Source organism: Anomalospiza imberbis, chromosome 1, assembly GCF_031753505.1.
Source record: "Anomalospiza imberbis isolate Cuckoo-Finch-1a 21T00152 chromosome 1, ASM3175350v1, whole genome shotgun sequence".
NCBI classification, from domain to species: domain Eukaryota; kingdom Metazoa; phylum Chordata; class Aves; order Passeriformes; family Viduidae; genus Anomalospiza; species Anomalospiza imberbis.
In genome coordinates this window covers 54,586,262-54,610,258 of record NC_089681.1, presented here as the reverse complement: position 1 = coordinate 54,610,258, position 23,997 = coordinate 54,586,262, and the positions used below count along the sequence as shown (strand labels likewise).

Below are 23,997 nucleotides of genomic sequence, written 5' to 3'. Positions count from 1 at the left end.
CCCATTGTGAAACTGTGTCCTTAAGGTCCATACTTCCTAGGGAGATTAAAAGTATGTACTCATTTTTGGAATGGTGGACATTTAGTCTCAGAATGACTTTTGTGTTACTGCTTTCCACCTCCCACAAAAATTAGGAGAAAGTATGTGTTCTCAGTATAATTCAAAATTAGGTGAGTTAAGTAAAATGTATCAGTTATACAAGTAAGAAAGCCAGAGATTTTAACGCTACTTTCAACCAATAATTTTTATACCTTTATCTTTCCTACTGTTTGCTTGTGTTGTTCATCAGGGCCTCATTCTTACTGTTACAGGAGGATTTTTCTTAATCTTAAAGCTGGAAGTCTTTCATAAAGAATGGCTGATTATGTGGTAAAAATAAACATAAAACCTATCAAGACACACCTGACCAGGCTGAGCATTTTCACACACAGTTGTCTCATACTCCATGGCAAACTCAGGGGCATTATCATTGATGTCAAGGATTGTGATGGCTACATAGCCTCTCCCAATCTGTGCTGGATTCTCTATAAGACAAAGTCCAATAAAACAATTAAGAGTAGGTCCTTGGAAGTTATTCTGAAGGTCATTATCTTTTTTATTTGCATTCTTCTTTTGGATATGCATGTCAAATCAATTATAATCCCTCCCTCAAATACAAAGGAAGCCCTGGTCTTGATCTTCTGGACCAATATTTATGTGCTCCAGCTGCTTCATTTAACCTACGATTTTACTCTCAGGATAAACTAGAAATCTTACTGATCACAGCATTGAATCAAATCACATGGAAGGATAAAAAGATGATATAAAATCATCACCAAACTAGCCAGAACATTACTATTCATATTGGGAATAGCATGATTATTATGGGTTAAACTTTTTTTTTTTTTTGCTGAACTTCAGATGGATCAGTCTATTGAGAAGTCAAAACCAGAATTTTATCAGCTATGTGTAAGAGAAAATAAGAGAAGGCTGCATTCTGAAGCAAATCCCAAAGTATTTAAAGTGCACACAGAATTAAGTATTTCAATACTGTCATTAACATGTTGAACACCTTAAATATGAATCACATCCTAAGTTGATACACTAGCTAAACTACGAGTATGTTCAGTCTCCAATGTCATACTTTAACCTTAAATGCTAATTTTATTTTGGACTAAACAAGGGGACATCAATGAGTGCAATACTTATTTTGCTTCTCTTTTTGAGCAGGGAAAAGGGCTGTTGTAATCCTTATTTTACCAAAAAATGTTGATATTAATGTTACAGCAGGACAAAATAAAAAACTTTACAAAACCTCAAATATGTAACTATCTTTGTATAGTGTCTTGCAACCACATTTTAATAAACATTTTAAGCATCCAAATGTAAATCACAAGGTGGGATGTTTTTTGGTTGTTTTTTAGATCACATGTGAAATACCAGAGAAGTAAGCCTTTTTTGACACAAAATTTTTCCTCTTCTGAACTAAGCTTATTGAAAACCATGCAGGCATGAATATAAATTAAAGCAATACAAGTTTTCACTTGTGCTCCTAGACTCTCCTTTGTGTCAGGTATGCTCCTTGTCTTCCTCAACAGTTTTGCTATAGGAAAATTTTTGTTTTCCATTTTGTGTTTTCAGACCAAAATTCCACTTGTGATAATATAAGATAGATTCATAGAGACACTAAATGATAAATCTTAACTTTCAGGTTAAATATTAAATGAAGCTCATGAAAATCAAGAAGTGATGATTTTTACTATAGCAAGCCAGAGAACTGATAACTTTTTATTATCACAGCCTAACAGAGTAGTAATAAGATTAAATTTGAAGATATAAATTTTTCAAATATAAAAGCACTTCACAAAATGTATTCAAAGCAGAACAAGTTTGTTTTTGAACCTTCATTAGAATTCTTGTATCGACTTGAAGCATTAAATTTTTTAACACTTTTTATCTTACACCAGAAAAAGACACCAAATACAAAATAACTACTACAATAGTAGTAATATTTCCTGACTCTACCTTAGAGTCAGGAAAATGAAACCACATTAGCATTCACATCCCCTTTTCTTTATACCTTCTAAGAATGCTGTGGTTGGCCAACAGCAATCAACTCTGAGTGCCCTCACTGAGATGGGGTAACCACCCTTCCCTATCTTCCATATCACCTTTCCTGTAATGACACTTAGTGTGAGACTGCTGACTTAACATATTTCATCTTCCTTTGTACTTGTCTTTCAGAAGACAAAAGAATACACAAGGTGCAAAGAAAATGAAAAAGCAAACACCTAAATTGTTGTATTTTAAAATTATCATATAGATTTCTTTTACATTAAGCAATATGTTACTTTTATCTGACACAGTTTGCAACTGCCAGAATTTCTCTAAATGAAGCTCATCAAAACCAAGCCTGAAGCTTTACACACAAACTGTCAATAAAAAATATTTCTATATATACTTACGACTTTCCATAGCCAAAACTGTGATATTATGAACAGCATTAGTTTCCCTGTCCAAAGATTTGGCAGTTGTAATGACTCCACTGTTGGCGTCAATGTTGAAATACCTCTCCAGATCTGTGTTTCGATCTATCGAATACCTAGGTAAAGGATGAAAGAAAATTTTAATTTATGCTCATTTACAGCACGTAAAAATATTTCAGTGATTTCTTATTAGAGGGAAAGTGCTTCCACTGTTTCCTTAGTTTGAGCATTGCTCAGTCCAGTTTCCCTGGGGCATTGAGTGAAGCAAAGGCATTTGCAAAGGTGAGAGAATTACACAGTGGCTTGTGCTGACAGTGGCAGGCTACACTCCCACAGTGTCCTCTTAAGCGAGGTTATAGGTATTCCTCTGTCTTTTCTTTCTTCCTCTATTCTGTAAAACAAACTCAGGAATTAATCAAATAGCATCCTCCTGAGAGCCAGCTAAGGAGAAGGTGAGTTGGAATTTGCTACAAGGCTGTAAAAGCCAGGCACTGATCCCATGGGGCTGGCAGCCTAAGCGCAGAGCTTTCTATCGCCAGCACAAGAACCCCTGAGTCACCCAGAGCTGCAGGGGAAGGGGGAAAAAGGAAAGATGATGCAGCCTAGGGTCAAGGGATTGCATGTCAGCACTGTCAGCTCACGGTGCTTTACTGTCATTAAACAAACACAGGTTCACGCCCTGAACTCTTTGGCTTAACACATCTTTACCTCCCAGTTTGTTTTCGGAAGGGGAGCTCCTTAGAAGCTACTTAGCAATCTGAAAATAGCATAAGAGAAAAGGTCAAAACACCTGTGGATGAATTTCTTATATCCCTTTTGAGAGTAGGGGACAGCTCATTAGGCAGATTTCGATTTACAGCTGGAGTATTTTTGATATTAGATTTATAATTGGGTCTTGCACTCTCATTTAGGTCGAGTATGTACTACAGAGCACTTCCCTACACTCAGGATGAATTAAAATGTCTGAACTGGATCAAGTGTGATTGTTGCAATTACTGACACACTGATGATATATTAGATTATTTATATAACATAAACCAAATTCTTTGAACAACATGGAAAGAAAGAATTATGAAAGACAATTAAAAAATGTGGCTTCCTAGACACAATGATCTTATGAAAATATTTGTTTGTTCTATGTTGTAAGACACATCTTCTTTACTGTATTACTGTGTTATCTTTCCCTCTTAACTGTATAATCTAAGTGCAGAGCCTTGTTACATAATTAGAATTGTTTACCTGTATTATGTCACAGTGAGAGAGAGAATAACAGGTCATAACAACAGCAATAGCAGTTTTTGTGGATTACTGCTTTCCCTCCTTCACTTTTTCTTTTCTTCTTTCATTTTGTCTTAACTGTAGGCCATTTTTCACTTTATTTTTTTCCAGCACTGTTGTTTATTTGGTCAGCGGTGTTCTACAGCTGCTTTGAGGCTGGCAAGTTTCCCCATGAGACTATACCTGTCACCTCTGCTGTGTAGTCAATCTTGGCAGGCCTCTCAGTTGAGATTCAATCTCCTGCCACATTTCTCTTAGAAATCCTTAGTTTTCCCAATTATTAAGACTATCATTATGCAACTTGAAGAGTTGAAGGAGGAGAAAGAGAAGAAGGAGAAAAGAAGGAGGAGATGGAGAGGTGAGAAATACAAAGAGGAAGAAAGTAGTAAAGGAGGGAGACAAGGGAGAGAGGGAGGGAGGGTGGAAAAGCAAACAAGTTACATAAATGGGATGATCTCCTTATGAAACAAGGAGAAAAATAATGCTATGAATAGGAAACAAGTAGTTTCCCTTATTTATAAGTATTGTATCCATACCCAAATTCTAAAAAGAAACATTTAAATATATTTAAACCTTTAATTCCTCATTGCCATAGTACTTGAAAATCTTTGAGCTGCAGTTTTAAATCCTTTATTTAAGTTAGTTCAAACATCAATAGTTCTCTGGTCCTTATGAGATAACCTCTTGTTTTCAAAACATTTATTATTTTCCTTAGTCCTTGGTATTGTCAAGGTTCTGCATCTGATCTTGTCATTTCAACATTTTCTGAGTTGTAACAAATCTAGTTTTTAATCAGTATCAATAGAATCCGATGTTTGGAGGTTGGAGTACTTATTTATAGATTAATAGTTTAAACTCCTTAAACAGATCATGAAAAGTTTTATGCAATAATCCTCCATAGAACATTCCAATTTTAGGTGAATCTGTCTCTGATGTATCAGAGCATATGTAGAACAGCTTTAAATGATATTATCTTTCAGTACCTTTGACCATGTACATAGCAGGTTCACAAGCACATAGATAAATCCTCACTACTTTTCTTTTAACCAGATCAAGGCCAATAAACTCATCTTTATGTTTACAAAGGAGTCAAAAGCATTCTGAGCATGGCCTGCATTAATGGAATTGTGTTTAAGCCTATTCTAAATTACTCTGATAACCAGATATTATGCACCTGATGCTAACATCAGTGCCAGAAAATACTGCCACAGCAAAGATAAATTTCAGAAGTAAATCCATGGCAAACATTCATCTAGGACTTGTTTATATATTATAGGAATCGGCTATTTTGAATATGTTGCAAATATATAGCAAAAGAGATAGGACATTTGCATCACCTCTAGGAGTGAAACATATACTTTACTTTTGCAAAAGATCTCTGCTTTAGAAATTACACTTGATTCCCAAGTTCATTTTCAATGCATGAAAGACTTAACATTACAAAAACAAGTACCCAAAAAGATCTTTCCTATGCATGCCCTAAATGAGCAATAAAAAAAAAATGAAACTAAGCACTAACTTTTAATTGTGTATGAGTTCCCCCCCCCGCCCCCCGCAGGTGTTTAAATTCAGAGAGTTCCTAAGTTATAACCATTACTCTCTAGATTCTTTGCATGTTCCTTTGAGAAATAGTACTCTGCATAGGAAAAATAACAAGTAGTTCATTTCTGGTGTAGCTAAGGTGGTGAGTCTTTGCCCTTGAGCTCTAACCTTAGAAACAGGCGAACATAAGATTGAGAATTTGTGTTCTCTTATGGTTTCTTAATGATCTTGGACATTATATTGTGGAAGGTTTGAAGGTTTTCAGGCACTGAAGACAAAGGAAGAAGGCCTTGACAGTTTATGAATCTCCAGTGATCACACCTCTTCCCATTCAAATGGTAGATGTTTGGCTGCAGCAACATTTACAAAACCAAAGCCTTTAATCATTCTGACTAGAAGAGGATGCATCTCATCCTGTCCACTTCTCCCATGTGAAGAGCTTTTATGAATGTTTCCTGCTTTGGGACATCCGCTCCAGTTTCCATGTGGGAATTTATGTCCTATTACATTCTGATTCCTAGTGCGCACAGACTATGAATTATTCAAGCATACATGTATACTATAGATATCATTTTTGATCCTGGTTGATTTAAGAGACCATGACTTGCTGTAGATAGTAATAGACTCTTCCTAAGCATAAAGAGTAATAAATATGAGCAATATTTTTAGGTGATTTCTTATCTTTGGGATTCTGAAATGATATCTTCTCTTCTTTGTTTCACAGAGATTTAAACTTTTTTTTTCTTTTTTGGAGGTTCTGTAGTTCAGGTTATAAAAGTTAAATCATTCAAACTCAGAGAACATCTGAATCTCTCTCTGCAAGGGAATAAAACTGATTAATGACTTCCAGTGTAACCAAAGCCCCTCCTGTCACTTGAGGACACAAGGAAAAATGATGCACCAAAGCTATGGTCACGATGAAGAGACTAATTTATTTCTTCTGACTCCAATCATTTAAAGTGCTCAAAAGGTGCCAGTGGATTGGAGGGTGAACGTGCCACCTCTCCAACGACACTGGACAAACTACCAGTCCATCAAATTTCTCCGCCTCTATGAAAGAATGCAAAATAATAGGTTGCTTACAGAAAGTTGCATGAGAAAGTTCTCTACAAGAATGTAAACTCAGAAGGCTTTAGAAAATCCTAAGAAATCAGGGCGACAACCTCCCACCACAAGAAGAACAACTTCAATGCAAAGGCTGAATAAATAATTAAGAACTCTTGCAATTACCTGACAGGACTATTTGAGGCATCTGGATCATGGGCTGCTACAGTTCCAATGATAGTGCCAACCTTTGCCGCTTCCGACACCACCATGGAGTACAGACGTGAAGTAAACACAGGTGGCTCATCAACATCCTCTACAATTATCTTCACTGTTGTCATATCACTGAAGGGTCCCAGACTCAGGAAACGAGGGTCAACATGCATATTGGCTGCTTCTATCCTCAAGGTATAGCTTGTCTTAGCTTCAAAATCCAGCTCCTATACAGGCAAAATTATTTGGAAATTTCATTATTCAGTGATGTTGACGCAAAACTGTTTTGCTTAAAACTTTCAGTAATTATAAAATAAAAATACCTTTTCCATTTGTATACAACCATCACTTTTTACTGACAGACCATAGTTGATGGTTAAGTTTTTAGCTTTCTCAAAACACTATTTGCAGTGTCTCACTAGTGAATATTCCGCAATGACTTAAGTGATAAAGATAGTTCTACCTTGTGAGTGAAACAAATTTATAAGATAATTGCAAAACTTTCTGTAACTTCTGTGAAGACCAGATTCTCACTGTTTTTTTCACCATTGTGAATTAATACTTATTTTTGTCTTATTAATATTTTATCTAAGCTCATGGCAAATACAATGTGACATACTACCCAGATATAAGAACTCAGTATAATCTTTACAGGTGAAAACACCTCATTCAGAAAATTGTGGATGGGATTATTTTCTGTTTTAAATTTCTTTTGAATTTATTAGTTTTTGCATAGTATTTGGATTGAATAAACAATATTTTCTCCAAGCTCTTATAAATTTGTGTAGAAAATGTAGCAATGACTTAAATTACACTGTTTATATCACAATATTTTGTACTGAGATGCAGTATGGAGATTGTTTTGGTTTGCTTTACTTATTAAACAAAATACATGTAATTTTTTATGCCTTCCGTCTGCTTTAATTTTCTTCAATGGAAGTACAGTTTCTTTTCAAATAAATACTGCATTAGAATCAAAAACTAACCCCCCAACAAATAAGACACCTGTGGTCTGAGGATATTCAGATTCTTCAGAAAGAAGAATATTTATTTGAGGAAAGAATAATTGTAACACACAGGTCATTACTGAAAAAAAACATCAAGTTAATATTAGAACCTTTTACCCTGTATCTATAATCTTAGTTTGTCAGCTTGCACCAAACATCCAACTAATCATTCCTCTGTAATTCCTTTGTAATAAGTTTAATCATTTAAAAACAGCAGCAAAATACTGAAGCACTTCTAAAGCTGCAGTCTGGTTACTCAACTATGTCTTCAAACTATAAAAAACAGATTAAAAATGTTTTTCTGCAGTTCTGCTACTGAATACATCACAGGGATCTGAGATGTGCTTGCAAATTAATCCTCCAGTATCTGCAAAACATTCCAGTACTCACTCAGAGGAGCAGCAGAGGTGAAACGCACATCTGTTGACCTACAAGGGCCTAAGTTCTCTATCTAGTTACAATCAGATAAATCCCAAATGAGCATCTTAAAGTCAGTGATTATGTTGATGTGATAATACAGCTGCAAACAGTCTAGATTGAAACATGAAAAATGAACTGCAGCACAACACAGTCAGAAAGGTACTGAACTTCTACAAGATCTGTGTGGCAGCAAAAGGCTTCTACAAATGGGAATACTTGCGATCCTCATATTATGCAAGCACTTACTTCTTGCATTGAATCAAAGCTGCAGTATCCACAACTCTTGGAAAACAGATATGCTGAAATAGAAAGTTTATCTGGATATTGCTCCCTGTACTGGATATAGCTAGACAGCATTCATTAGGAAAGCATGTTTATTAGTTTTTTTTATTTTCACCTTAGTTTTATATTTAAGGGACAATTCATGTGCTGTGAATCAACCTCATAATCATAATGCAAATGCAATTTGATGTTGGAATGATGAAAAATGTCTCAGAAACTCCATTCTGTGGTGATAACAATTAGGCAAGTCATATGGCCAGATGAGCAACAAGGTTAAAGAGTGGACAAACTCTTAAGACATCTTAAGTCATTACATTATCTAATAAAAGCAAACTACTAATTAAAAAATTATGACCTGAAAAAACAGCATAATGAATAAAGAAATGATAACCCAAAAAAAGTAAAAGGCAAAAGGTTAACATTTACTGAATTAAAAAAACCAAAAATAAAACAAAAAAAAACCACTAAAACCAGAACTCCTCCTCAATAAACAAAATGACTGATGCTTTCACAAACAGTATATTATCAGTTAGAATGTACAAAAGTGTGTAGTGGAGAAAGGAAAACTAATTTATCCTCATGGTATCTGTTGAAATTGGGTGATTCAGATTACAGTGATACCTAATCAAACACATGGAAATTTATCATGAGACTGCAGAAAAGATAGCTTCTTCTGATACACTAATGTCAACAGCATAGTCCTTCAAAGTAAAATGAATTATGAAATTTCTGATTTAATAGACAAAATGTGATTGGAAAAATTATATAAATTTTATTTTATTTTAACAGACTAGCACAACAAAAAAAAATACTATTTAAATTAATTTTAAGACAATCCTATGCCTCTATATTGATTAAAGGATACTACTTTAGATCTTTATTAACTGAAATCATAAAGGAGTGTTTTTTCATGTGAATGTTTATCATGAAGGAGTGTTAGACTACTAGGGAATTCACCAAAAATATACACTCATGAGTAAAGTATTTCCTCATAGAAAAAGATGAAAAATTAATATGGAGTAGATACATATTCTAAACAGTCTTACTTAGTGCGTGTTCAACCTTCTCTAACTTACATCTGAGAAAACCACCATATGGTCCTTAGTGTGACTGTAGCAAAATTCTTCCAGGAAAGATATCAGCTGGTGAATGTCTGTTTTTCACCAGTCACTAGTAAGGGAATCTCAGTAACTGAAAGAAGTAAACATTTGCTCTCAGCAGCATCAATCCTTCCTCAGGATTCCCTCAGATATCTTCTGGTACCCAATTGTCACAGAGGAAGGCTTTAGAAAATCCTAAGAAATCAGGGCGACACCCAATGCTGCTGGTGGCATTCAAAATGGATTAGGATCTTTGTTAATGAAAAATAAAGAAATAATTTTGAAAAAATTCTAATAGATGCACATATACAGTGGAGACGGTGTTTAGAAGAAGGTAATTATGGATGGACAAATGGATTTTACAATATCAAGTGATTTTATTGCAGTGGCAATGTTATTTTCAGTTTTTTTCTAGTAGAGCCTGTTTTCTGTGGCGTGTGGCAATGTCTACAAAAGCTACAGTCATCATCCTCAATCTGTTGCTCTGAGATATACAACCTCAGGTCCTGTGGGGAATACAGAGGTATCAATCAGAGTTTGAGGCAGAATATAATCTGGGAAAAACAAGCAAAATATCTAAGATATGATTAATGCGCAAGAGCTCTTGACCTGGCATAAATATTTCAACATTTCTTAGATAATATAATGAAGAAATTGCATGCTACACACACTAATGAAAGACAGAGAAAGTGATCTGAAAAGATTTTCTTTTCTGTTTCTTCTTAACTAATTATCATTGGTGTCTGTTATACAGACAGCATTATTTAAATGGCTTTTGGATCATGCCTTCATTGTTTCTTCCTATAACAAAACCACAAGACTTCAGTGATGGAACATCAAGTTAACAGACTGCAAATCACTATATCATTGGTGAAGGTTAAATGGACAATATATACTTCCAGTCCTTCAGTACAGTGAATAGAGCTTAACAGCTTCATTAATATCTGTGCATTAGTATTATCTGATTAGATCCTGCGCAGGATCCATAATCTTTCCTTTTGTGAGGCCTGTCTTTTTTTTATTTCTTTTCCTTTTATGGGGTAAGAATTTTATCATCTCTGAAGGAAATTGCAAAACAAGTCTTCTATTTTAGAGAGGCTGGATATAAAGTTATAACTCACAGAAAGCCTATTTTTATAATGTTCATTTTTATTGCATGGTAACTTTGTAATAATGTACTTTTCAGAGGTGAAAATTCCATTTTTAAGCCCAGTTGAGGTTTTATATTGAAAACTGCAGTACATCAAACAAATGCACACAATCTCTCAAAGGAACCAGGGAAGCTTCAAGTTCTTACATTGTAAACTCTGATATAGAATTGAAAGAAAAATTTATAGCTAAAAAAAAAGAATTGTTAACAGTAATGGAAAGATAGCTTTTCACTCAGAAGCTTATGCATAAACCCTCTCCTTCTCCCACCTCCATTTTATAATTGCCAATATTGCTTTTAGAATGAACTCAGGTTTTAAAATAACCTCTTAGCAGTCAATTCCCATGACAAAGTACTTTACAGCATTATTTTTCTCTTTAACATGCATACCTGTTAATGATATTGTGGTGGAGCTTTGTATTGAGGGTAGAAATGAAGGCAAAGTGAGTAAGAACTCTGCCGTGGGAAATCTTAATGCTTGTCACTTTCTGCAGTAAGACATTGCAACCCCCACTCTACAGAGTATTTAGGGGTCTTTGGTCTTTTTTTCCCTCACTTTAATCCACTAAGATCTCTCCAAAGACTTCCAAATGGCTTGAATCACATCTCATAACATTTCAAAAGGGCACATATGATACATTAAAAAAATACACCTTGCAGTATTTTTTTATTATTAAATTACCATAACTACTTTAAGTATCAAATATTTGATAAAAGTGTAGGTGGATATAGAGCATCATGTTTTTATCTTTAAATATTTTGTTGCTAAGCTATTAATATTACTGAAGTCTATCTTTAGTCTGCAGCTTTGTGGATAAAGTGAGATCTGTACTTTAATTATGCTTTTTTTAGTACACTATTTCTAGGAATAGTGCTTTGGAAACCACAAGAAATAAGATTTTGTGTATGCACTTTGCTTAGAAAGCAAAGCCAAGACTCCATTCATGTATATTAAAATTTGATTCTGGCAAAAATCAACATGATTTCACTTCAAAATAGTACATAGATTTGCATGGACCCTTCAAAATCTGTTGTATTAAGTGACTGAATCATCATTTGCTTCCATAAATATTTCTTCAATTCTAAGATTTCTACTGCAGAGGAAAATCTGACACATTTTTTAAAACTCCAATATATGCAGAAAAATTATGCTTTTTCTCCAAACACCCTCACCACTGTGAAATTGAGTTATGCAAATGATCCGAGTCCTTACTAACAGAGCATTGATAGCAGTATGTAAATTACAAATGAAACCACAGGAAGGAATTGATCCTACTCTACAGATGGAGAACTGAGTCACAGTGTGAACGAAGAAAAAATTTTGAGATACTTCTAAGAAATATAAATGCCTGATTCCTGTTCATAAACTCTACAACTCTTTTTTCTGAAAAGATCGCATAAGATGGATGTTTTCCTAAATCCAGCTTAAAGGCAACTTACAGATCTAGTTTAGTTTTACTTTGGAATTGGCAGCCCATGCCTTCGACCTGCGCACTCTCCACTGAGTTAAAAACTGGACAGGCTCAGAGAGCTGGTAGTGAATGTAGTTACATTCAGTTGCCATCCAATCACCAGTGGTCTTCTCCAGGGCTCAGTGTTCAGTCCAGTCATGTTTAACACCTGTAAATAATTTGGATAGGGGGTACGAGTGCACCTCAGTAAGTTTGCAGACAACACTAAGTTGGGTGGGAACGTTGATCTGCTGGAGGGCAGGAAGGTTTTGCAGAGGCATCTGGACAAGCTCGATTAATGGGCTGAGGTAATTTGTGTGAGTTTCAACAACAAAAGTGCAGGGTTCTGCGCCTGAGTGACAACAACCCCTGCAGTGCTACAGGCTGGGGGCAGAGTGGCTGGAAAACTACCCATCAGAAAAGAACCTGGGAATGCTGATCATGAGCCAGCGTGTACCCACGTGCCTCAGAGGGCCAATGGCTTGTATCAAAACCAGTGTGTCTGGAGGGACAAGGGCAGCGACTGCCCCCCTGTACTTAGCACGGGTGAGACCAGGCCTTGAGTCCTGTGTCCAGTTTTGGGCCCCCATTCAGGAGGTGTTGGAGTGTAGGGAGAAGGGCAATGGAGTTGGTGAAGGGTCTAGATGATAAGTTGTGTAAGGAGTGTCTGAAGGAACTGGGGTTGTTTAGCCTGGAGAAAAGGAGGGTCAGAAGGAACATTATTTTCTACAACTACCTAAAAAGAGATTGTATGAGGTGGGGGTCTCTTCTCCCAGGTAACCAGGGATAGTACAAGACAACAGAGCCACAAGATGTGACAGGTGAAGGTTCAGGCTGGACATCACAAAGACTGTTTTTCACTGAAAGGGTATGTAAGCATAGAAACAGACTGCCATGGGGATCATCATCCTGGAAGAGTTCAAGAAATTACTGGATGTGCCTCTATAGTTTAACTGACATAGTGGTGTTCGATCAAAGAGTGGACTTGATGATTTTGGAGGTCTCTTCCAACCTTAATGATGCTATCTTATGATTCTGTTCTCTTCTGTTCTATTTTATGAATTACCACAGAGACTGTGCTACAGTGCAGAGATTAGCCAAACTCACATTATTTGCAACATCAGAATTGTAGCATGAGATGCTCTGAACAGGTTAAAAATAAGAAAGATTTCTTCTGTTTCATTTGACAAGTGAGAACTTTTCATTTATTTGTTAGTATTATTTAATAAAAGAGAAAGCAAACAAATGAAGAAATAGGAAGATTTCCACAGGGACTTGAAACTGCTAGGCAACAAATTATATGAATATAGTAGGTTACAGGAAAATTAGCTTTCCTACTACTTTCCCACCTTTGTTTAAGCTGAGAATACTACTTTTGGGTCCCATTCACTTGTTATTTATAATGACTTCTGAAGAAAGAGGAAAGACAAAGAAAAAGAAAGTCAAAGTTTGTCTTCTAGAATATTTCATATCCCATTTCGGGTAATGAAATAGCTGAAAATTGCCTAAAATTGATTCACACACTTTTACATAACATTGTAGATACATGCTGGATACATGTTTTGCATATGAAATCAGTTAATGTACTGCAGAAGAGAGTAGAATTTTGTTTTTTGTGCCAATAACCCAGTAAATGGTTCAACACTGTTTTACTAGCTTCTGTCATTAAATGAACTTTTAGCTTCTCTAATCTTACAAAAATCAATTCTACCCAAACATAACCTGTTGTCACTATGTAAGCCATAAATTAATTAACAAAATTAGTCCTTTTCCCAAATATTTTTTAAATGCTGTGTGTGAGGTTTTTTGGTTTTTTTTTGTTTTTGTTTGATTGGTTTATTTGGGTTTGGGTTTTTTTTGGTGGGGGGTGTTTTTTTTTTTTTGTTTCGAAGGACCTTAAGCAACTTCCTGACATACATGAACCACTTACCTCATTCATTTAATTTTGATTCAAGTATCCTAACTGGGATAAAATAAAATGTGACGAGTATGTGAAAGTGATAGAAGCACACGTGCTTCTTAGTTGTGCTGCATAGGGTATAGTACCACCCTACTCTTTACTCTTGGAAAGGACAAAGACCAAGTGGATAGAGACACAGAGAAAGCATTCTTCCCTTGTCTGCTTCCATATGGTAATTACAGGAGTGCCAGACTATTGCCAAAATGTTATTTTCAGCTGAGGTTTAGTCTACGAGTTAATCTACACTGACATTAGGCACTAGGTAGCAGCAGTACTAGCATGTTCAGGAACATGTAATCCCTAGTCCTGCCATGGCTATAAGAACTATGAGCAGAACTACCACTACTATTCAGAAAACAGCACTGTTCTCAAAATGTTAGAGAAAAATCCAGCCTGAATAAACTGTGCAAGCCAGAGACATATCTGGGTTTATAGCAAGGCAGAAGAGTTATAAAGGAAGGAATACACTCCATATATTTCAAAGAAAATCAGTATTAATAGTAAAAACACTTTTTTTTTTCACTGACTCGTGATGTTATGAAGTCTCTTTGTTGCAGGGTACAGAGAAGAAATGTGTTCAAACAGGCATGGAAAACAATCCAAAACAAAAAATTAAGCACACCCAAATCTGTTCATCAGTAATCTTGAGATACATCTAACCATGTAACACTTTTGTCATTCTAATATCATGGTACTTGGTGTCTCTCTGTTTCAAACTAGATCATTTTCCTGCAATTTTTGCTCGTCTCTGGGCATTTTTCTTTAATATTCCATAAAATGAATGTTGTGGAATAAAAATAAAAAAGAACATAAAAATCCACCTTTACATGGTGATTTCTTAAATCTCACTTCTCTTCCTGCAGTTTTCTTTTCTTTCAAGAAAAAGAGAAAAATTCTCTTTTTCTAAATTTAATGCTACTTATGTGTTAAAAGAAGTGTTAGTTTGAGTGAGGAAGTCAACTTTCGAAGTTGTCTTGAAGTGGTTATCCTTCTAAAAACAGAATGCAAAATCCTCAGCTTGTATGTGGAACTCAGATAACCAGGTGCCAAACTTTCCCCAACACCCAGCACAAAAATGAATGGAGAAGTGCCTTCAGCTGCTCAGTTACTGCCAGTGATTTTCATGCCCAGCCTGCTGAGCTTTATGTACAATTGCAGTAGAAGTGCACAAAACTAAAGCACCCATTTGCATTTAGAACCAAAGCGTGCCTTTTCATTAGTCTTTGCCTTGGCATTTTACTGCCTGATGTGTACACAGACGTGACATCTAAGCATATCAATAATCAGAAGTTGAAAAGGATAGGCTTGCATTTTGAGGTTTAGCTGTTTCTCAATACCTCAGCTGATTTTAGGGCATGAAAAGGAGAAAGGTAATTGCACTCAGAAGAGTACAGAACATCATGTGCTGGACAGTAAATTTTTTAGGCAATTTTCAGGCTACAAACTTAATTTCTTCCCTAATTTCTTACTAACAAGCACACATTATCATGCAGGGATAACCCAACTCCATAGCAGTCTGGCAGGTAAGGCTCAGTGATTGAAACCTGCTTAACCTGCATATGCAGTTATTAATAATGGTCTTTAATTCAATTTATTGTCCAGAAGACAGTGCCTGATAGGCAGTTGCCTGATAGGCACTGTGCTTCAGTTCCTCACTTCTATCCTACACAATGTTCTGGACAAGGCTGGCAGGGAGGGTCTTTCAGCACTGGGCAAAGCACAAGGCTCCCTGGAGTCAAAATGAAAAGCTAAGGACATCCTGAGGTTTGGGAGGTGGCCCTCACCATGAGGAATCACCTTTGGGTATGTCAAAGTGTGTCGGGTTTGGGTGAAGGCAGTCAATTTTCCCCGCAGCAGAACAGTGCTGTGATTTTCATTGGTAGCTGGAAAGGTATTGACAATATGCCAGTTTCTGGCTACTGCCAAGCAGTGCTGGCACAGCATCAGTGCTGTCTCTCCAACATTTCCCACACAGATGGGCAAGATCTTGGGAGGAGGCACAGCCAGAACAGTGGACCCAAATGGACCAAAGAGATATTCCATGCCATAGGGCTTCTGCTCAGACATAAAACCTAAGAGAAAGGCGAGGGTTGGAGTGGGGGAGTGGGCATTCATTATTTACAACCTTTGCCTTCTGAAGCAAATGATACTTGAACTGAAGCCCTGCGTCCCAGGAAGTGGCCAGGCATCTCCATAAGGAATAAAATCTGTTTTTTCGTTTTGCTTGGCATGCATGTGACCTTCAGTTTTGCTTTCATAAACTACTCTTACCTTAAAGCACAAGGTTTTCTCCATCTTATTTTCTCACACTGTCCTGCTGAAAAGGGAATAATAGACTAGCTTGGTGGGCACCTTGCACTAGCCAAGGAGTACCTACCATACAGAGGAAAAGAAGTAAAAAATTGTAGGAAAATTAGAGAAAATTTAACACTACAGAGAAAGAAGTCTGAAGTCTTGTGTCAAAATATAGCAGTATGTAGGTATAAAAATTATTAGCAGATTAGACCATTTGATCAGGTCAAAAATTTGTACCTCTTTAATGCAGTCTAGCAGCTATTTCATAGATCACTTCTCTGGACAAATATTCCATAGTGAAAAGTCCAGTTCAGCTCCCTAGCTAAAATTATTATAGGAATAATAAATGTCAGTTATTTGGTCCACTGTATAGCACTGAAATCAGGATATTCGAGGAACAAATACCATGACTACAAACCCATACCAAAAAAAAAGAAAAAAAAAGAAAAAATGGACATGAACTCACTAGCTCTCATATTAGATCACTGAAGATCCTGACTGATTCAGTGATGCTCATTGTGGCACTGGTAAAAAAAACTTCAAATAAGCAAACTGAAGGAGCCACACTGAATTTGGCTGTTGAACAAAAAGACTACTAACTTTTCATCACTTGTATTTCAAATGTACTAAGCAGAAGTAAATTTTGTAAGAAGCCTAAGATGGATTTTTTTTTTCCTTGAGAAAAGATTCACATTACACATACTTCAAGGGTGAACATACTTCATTTGTTGTGACATCTCTTAATGATTACCAGCTCTCAACAGGTGTTAAGGACATCAGAGAGTTAGCCCTTTGCTTTGCAACATCTTGCACTCTTAACTTCTTTCAAAGGAGAAATATAACTTAAGCTTTATATTGCTTGAAGAAGAAATTAATACACCAGAGAAGGGGAAAAACCTCAACACAACAAGACAAAATAGCCCCCCACCCAGCTGATAGGTGAAGTTTACAAAGATTAAAGAATATATAGGAAGAAAAATCTGTTGTGAAATAATATTAAGTACAAGCATAGGTCCTTGTTTGGAAATATAGGTACATGTATTCCAAAATGCCAAATCATTTCCACACTTTAAGGATATTAAATTGTTGAGGAATCCATTCAGTGTAGGTAGCTGGGTAAGCAGCTGCAGTGGGAGATGGAGGTTGAGCTCTGGGTGGGAAGCCCAGTCTGTGAAATACCACCCTTTGCAAAACAAAGGTCACAGGGCCCTTGCCAAGCATTCACAAATTAGGATTAGGAAATTATATGAGAGGTTCTTCTAAGGTGTTGTATTTCTTTTATTGTTCAAAAAATTTAAATTTTCTTGAAAAATATTTCATCACATTTTTACTCTTTAAAAAGGTAGTCTAAAATGTGTTGCAGCAGTGTAAGAAAGCTTACTTTCAATAATTTTATATCAATATGATTTTTCAATTTCATAATGTTTTCTAGCTGCACATGTAGAAAGCTATGAAGAAAAAATACTTATTTAATTTTTTCAAGTTTTTAAAAAATAATATCTTTAATAATACATTATCTTGTAAACCTACTACTTTTACTGTTACATAATTTTAAATTAATAATGTGTCCTTTCTGAATAGTATCACCTCAGCTAAAGACATCCAGATAATTATTTTTAAAGTTAATTTCAGGATCTATTTTTTATTTGGAGCTTCCATTTTTGCTACAAGATATATTTTCACACTTTCTACTATTTCATACAAAGACAAATGAGACTGAAGTTTAGATTCCCATTCAAATGCTGTGCTTTAAAACATCCACCTCACAAAAATACAGGTCTTGTCAAAGAAAACACAGAATATTTTTCAGTGTAAGTCATTAAAAACCTCATAATCACACAGTCAAGTCAAGATGATAATAATCACACAGTCAAGTCGAGATGGAATACTGTCAATATATGAATGGAAACATTTACAGCAGATAAGGCTCTTCGGAACAAAAGCTCATACTCTCATTACCTGCCTCCATCTTGAAGAATTCTAAACAGAATCAAGGGGTAAAATCAGACTCACCTTCTGAATAGTTATGATTCCCTCCTGGGTGTCTTTGTCAACAGAAACTTTGAATATTCCCAAACCATCACCATCCACAATCTTGTACTCCATTTCAGCATTAGGTCCAACATCTGCATCTGCAGCTTTTATTCTGGCCACCACAGAAGCCACTGGCAAAGACTCTGGGACATTATACTGATATGATCCTGCAAAATTAAAAAAAAAATAATGAACTCAGAGTCTTCTGGGACTGAAAGCCAAAAAAAATGAAATCTAGCTTTCTTAAATCTGCCTTCCTTTAAGTCATGTGCCTGAACATCTACTCAGGCTACAAGAATATATTCTTCAGTCTTGAAATAGAATTGCCCTTTTTGTTAGGTTTTGTTTGTGATAGAATCTAGGTACAACAGGCATAACTTCTTCATATGACAACAAAAGTACAAGGCAAAGATGCAAAAATAAAATTCAAAACTTAAATGCAAATCATGATGTCAGTACCTGATAATGCATTTTTACTTTGTTTACCAGAAAAGAGGAAAGAAAAGTAAGTAAAATAATATCAATATTAAGACTTATTATTCTATAGCTTTATATCTTGATTAGGCATCTCACAATTGGTATATCACTAGAAACTAGTATATATTAATTTCTTTAGTGGTAAGTGCACCATCTTGAGAATTCTAGCTTTTTTATTCAAGCACAAAATGATATATATGCTGTCAAAAGGATATCAGAGTGCATTCTGTAGCCAATAACACCCTCACCTTCAAAAACAACTTCAGTTATTCTATTATTATTTCAAGCAGGTGGTGGCTTGAAATAACAAGAAATCTATTATGTACAGATATATTTTTTCCATCCTTGGAGGTGAGGCTGTAGCCAACATGAATATATCCTTCATTTTGCTTTCTATGTTACCATGTAATTTTTTTTATTAATAAAAAAGCACCCCAGACAGAACACTATGAATAAACTGAGCTCTTCTGGTTTGAGCATACAACTGTGTGCTCCTTTCTTTAGGTTAGGATGAGAGCCACCTTGGTCAAAGAAATCAAATGGAGGAAAAGTGACTTCTGACCTCTTCGGTATTTAACTCTTTAGGAAATATTGTAAGCACGTGACAATGCCAAAGGAATACAAAGGATTAAGGGTAAAATTAAAGAATCCTGAAGCCTAACTGGCAAGACCTAAATATCTGTTAGGATATATTTTTTTGGGTATTTATTAATGAAGAGGAAGTAAAATGCATTCATAAATGTCCCTTTTGCTGTGCACCATTTCAACTAATCTGGTATGAATGAGACAAAGAAAAACAATGTTTACTTAATAATAATCATAATAATAATATAATAATAATATAATTTTCTTGCAGTCAGAGTTTAACAAAGAACTTGACATGGAAAATAAGCACTTTTTGTTTAGAAATAGCACAGTATGTAAAGAAAATAGCAGTGTTTAGGAATAATATTACAAATCACTTATTTACAAAGTAACTTACTGCGTGGAAAGCGGGGCGGGTTGTCATTAACATCAGTCAGGGTGACAGTTACGGATGTAGTCCCTGACAATCCCCCATTCTGCCCAACCATGTCCTTTGCTTGGATAACTAACAGGTACTGGTCCTTGGCTTCTCTGTCCATATTCGGAAGGGCAGTCTTGATAACACCTGCAGAAACACAAAGTGTCAAGGATCGCACAAGCAAAAATATACTGCCGTAAAAGCTGAGTTTGCCTTTAAAACATAACAGTGGATCAGTGATTGCATCAAGAGTGGAATGAATTAATTCCAACACTAATATAACAGGGTTTGACTAGGAGTTGCACTGACATACCATAAGCTTATTTTAAATAGTCACCAAACCCACTAATTTTTATTTACTGGGTAATGCAGGGCGTGACTGTGTTTTCAGTATCTTCTCCCTGAACTAGTCTTCAAAGTGTCTTGGGTAACACTTCCTTCCCTGGAAGATGTAATCTCCTGTATTTGATTTCCCACTCTTTTAGAGCTAGGAAGAAAAAAACATTTTGCATTCACTTTTGAAATTCTAAGGTCAAGATTAATTTCACAATCTTTTGGATACCTATTCAAGACATTAACTCTTACCAATATTGATAACATGCCACACTTTGCAGGTATATGAAATTATATTATTTTGCCAAATATATTTGGTTTACCAATATCCACTTCTAAATCATTGGCATAATTAAGAGATTTTTTTAATTTAGTAATGAAATACTTAAATATCTGAAGTAGTTTTTATATCCATTTGATGATATGCATAATTAATTTGTAATTAATTGACATGAAATGAAAACCAGAAGAAAATTCCATGTTTCATTCTTTCAGCTCTGCTGATATACATCAAAAAAATAAATATGCCTTCTCAAAATAGGTTGATGTTATGAATATTTCATTGCCAGTATATAATATAGCTGCTAACCCTGATTTCCAGAGAGGCAGCCGTTTGCTCCTCCAGCACTTAGTGTCAGCAGTAAAAGAAATATAAACAAACTAAATAAAGAAGAGGCACAGTGGGACACATATCTCTTCATCTGCTATTTGTTGAATGTTTGCTTAGACTTTTATTTCTTTTTTCCCTTATGAATGTTGGACTTGCCATTAATCGCTTTTGAGTTGAAACATTTATTTCACCAACAGACTGCCTGGCACTATTTCACCCATTTTACAAGATGTGTAAAAATATAATTAATATACAATTTAGTAGTGTTATTGTTTATACCTTGTTTTTCCTGGCATGTTTGTTTTTCTGTCATTGTTAAATTACCAGGCAAAGTTACCCAATCATTTGGAAGCAAACTGTCATGCACACAGGAAATTTGAGTATCACATCAAAGTGATGAAAACATATGCAAACATTTCAGTCTGAATTCATCAAGATTTTTATTTAGCAGAAACTACCATACTATTGTTCAAGGGCTGCCTGCAGCCATCATCACAACATATATGGTACATAAGCAAACATGGAGAGGGAGAAAGAGAAACAGAGAGAAAACCACTATGAATCATACTCATTGGAAGGAAAAGGATAGTGCTATATATCCCTGCTGAGCATGGATCTCCTGCAATATGGAGATAATTATACTAGTTATTTCTGCAAATTTACATGTTGCTAAATGGAGTGTGACTTTTTGGTCACAATATTGGGACTCAGGTCTGATTCACATCACAGATTGTTTATTATTAAAAGGATGGATTTTTTTTTCTCTTTTGTCTCAGCTTGGTTATATACAAAATGAAGATTATAACTCTTCTCCTTGCAGGTGTAAATGAAGGCTCAAGCACTAAACTGAAATGAGCAGAGCAAGAACCTACTTTTCTGCATTATGAAATGATCCAGCAGAAAGGGTAATATTTATTAAACTAACAGAGGATTAAAGGCTGCATTTGGTTGTGGCTTAAAAATATTCAAAAAAATTCAAGAAAATTGTACAAACAAAGTTTCACCAGCAATATGCTTTGAAAGTGGCAGCAAAATATTATATCTCATAAGCAAAAGAAGCACAGTGTTTTCTTCTTGAAATTAATAAAGAAGGAATTCATTTCCCACAACAAAACTTCAGTTTGAAAAGTAGCATGGAGGGTAATTGAGCCTTAAATCGATTCTTATGGAACCTGAATATGTGACATTTAGATATTTCTGAAATCTGAAAAAATCTTCACTGAATTTTGAAATTTTCACTGATAAGAGAGATGCCAATGGGCAGCAGACCAAGTAGCTGGTAGATTGAAAACATAATAAATTCTATTCCAGCAAAGTCTGTTTATTACATAGCTCATGTAGACATAAAGAAAGCCTCTATGGCTTATGAAAGCCATAGACATGTGGCTTTCATAACCTTATCTAAAGAATAAGAGATTAAAAGATCAACAAAACCCAAATGTATTCAATTAATCAAGAGGTCATATTAATAAGTTCCTAGTAAGTCTTAATGCACTTTTTCCTCCTTTTCTCAGCATTACTGTAAAGGGTTTATGTAAATTTACCTGTTTTGGGTTCCACAGAGAAGTAAGGCTGTCCTTGCAATATGCTGTAAACTACTCGAGCACTGTTGCCGTAAGTAGGATCATCTGCATCAGTGGCTGTCACTTGAACCACAGAGGTACCTGTAAAATGTTTGAGGGACTGTTGCACATGAAAGATAGAAAAATCTGAACTACACTTACTCTATATGCTGTGCCAGTACATATCTGGAACAGTGTGAGGTGGCTTTTTCACAACTGTTCATCATTTCCATGCTGACTCTGTTTAGTGTTTCAGGTTCTATTTGTAAATGAATAGTATCAGCTATTACAGAATTCCATCTTCCCAAACAGTCACAAGCATTGACTCACAGCAGTAAAAACCATCTCACTCATTAGCTCCTCCTCCCTATCTCTGCCTTTGCTTGGTGGAGGATATATCAGCAAAATTTCTGTAATGATGATGAAGCCTGAAGTCTGTTTGAGTATGAAATACAGTAGTAGTAATAGTTTTCCTTTTAAGAGAAGTCTGTTTGCCGAAATTGTAATGATGCATTAGAAATTCAAACATACATACATATATATATTTTTTATGAATTTTGATAAATGTACACAAAATTATTGTTAGCCCATAGAATTATTTACTGCTTCATAAAGAGATGGCTGAAGAGTTTCTTTCTCGGCTCAGAGAAAACCTGGTTAAAGTTGACTCTAAATTCCTTCAAAAAGCAGTAATTTCCCTCAATAATCTGCAATAGTAATTTCCTTCAATATATCTGCAGTATCAATTGTGGTAATCTATTGTGCAAAGATTCCTCAAGAAAAAAAATGTATGAAAAAATCTATTTTAAATAGATTTCAGTTTATAAAATGAAAAAAATCTATTTTAACAGGAACAAGAAAGAAAAATTTCTAACTGGCTAATGAGAAGGTTGTGTTTTGTGAGGACCTCATTCTGCATCCAGCTCTTATTCATTATGTTCACCATGTCAGTTCCCATTTGTTTTGTTCTAGACTACAGCTTTCATGGTGTGTGCTGAGAGCAGAATAAAATAACACTTGGGAGCCAGGGCCTTGGCTGTGGTCATCATCCTTTGATAGACAGAAAGATTATTTTTTCTCACTGGCAGATTGTCTGTGACATTCAGACCTTCCACTGAAAAGCCCAGGGACTCATTTGGAGGTGAGATTGCAAATTAATACTGTATCAATTTGGCAGATGCCCAGTAAAGGTCTTCAAGAGAATATCAGATTGCTTCATAGACTTTATTTAGACACGTGAGTAGAGAAAAGCATTTGTTAAACACAAAGTTCACTTTCTGAAAGGACATGTTTTTGACATGTGAAAATGAGACCAGCAAGCCTTGAAATCACTTTTTAAGAACAAAGTGCAATAGCAAGTGTCCAGGGTGAACTTAACATAAATAGTATTCTGGTCAGTTTTATTTGGAAATGTAAAGTTTTTCTTTCAGGAAATGGGAGAAAGCTCTAAATTTATTTTTATCTTATATAGTATATCACCCATCCATTTTCCTCATCTTTTCCATTCTCAGTTAAGTAGAACATCATAAATGGAGCCTGGGACTCGGTTGAAAGTTTGGAGAAAGGATTAAGTGCAGCCCTCCACAAAATGGAGCAGACTGCAAAGGATAGATCCTGCTTGAAAGAATTCTGACCAGAAATGATCATTTGTAAAACAAATTTATTGAGGTTATGGCCTAGTTAGCCCATATTCCTGATCTCTATTCCTGAAGTATCCATGACAAAGTAGTATGGTTGCAATTCTATTTAAATGCATATTTTCTGTCTTTTT

General features: G+C 35.4%; 1 protein-coding gene across 2 annotated transcripts in view; it reads right to left on the bottom strand.

The window, feature by feature from the left end:
- The window catches only part of CDH7 (cadherin 7), an 82,443-nt gene that overhangs the window by 13,283 nt on the left and 45,163 nt on the right, over window positions 1-23,997 (bottom strand). For both annotated transcript variants that reach the window (XM_068193151.1, XM_068193161.1), the window contains exons 4-9: window positions 22,209-22,328; window positions 19,701-19,868; window positions 18,221-18,408; window positions 6,516-6,769; window positions 2,445-2,581; window positions 403-524 (exon numbers count right to left, since the gene is read on the bottom strand). In XM_068193151.1, coding sequence (XP_068049252.1) covers window positions 403-524; window positions 2,445-2,581; window positions 6,516-6,769; window positions 18,221-18,408; window positions 19,701-19,868; window positions 22,209-22,328 — 989 coding nt within the window. The remainder of the gene's footprint in view (window positions 1-402; window positions 525-2,444; window positions 2,582-6,515; window positions 6,770-18,220; window positions 18,409-19,700; window positions 19,869-22,208; window positions 22,329-23,997) is intronic.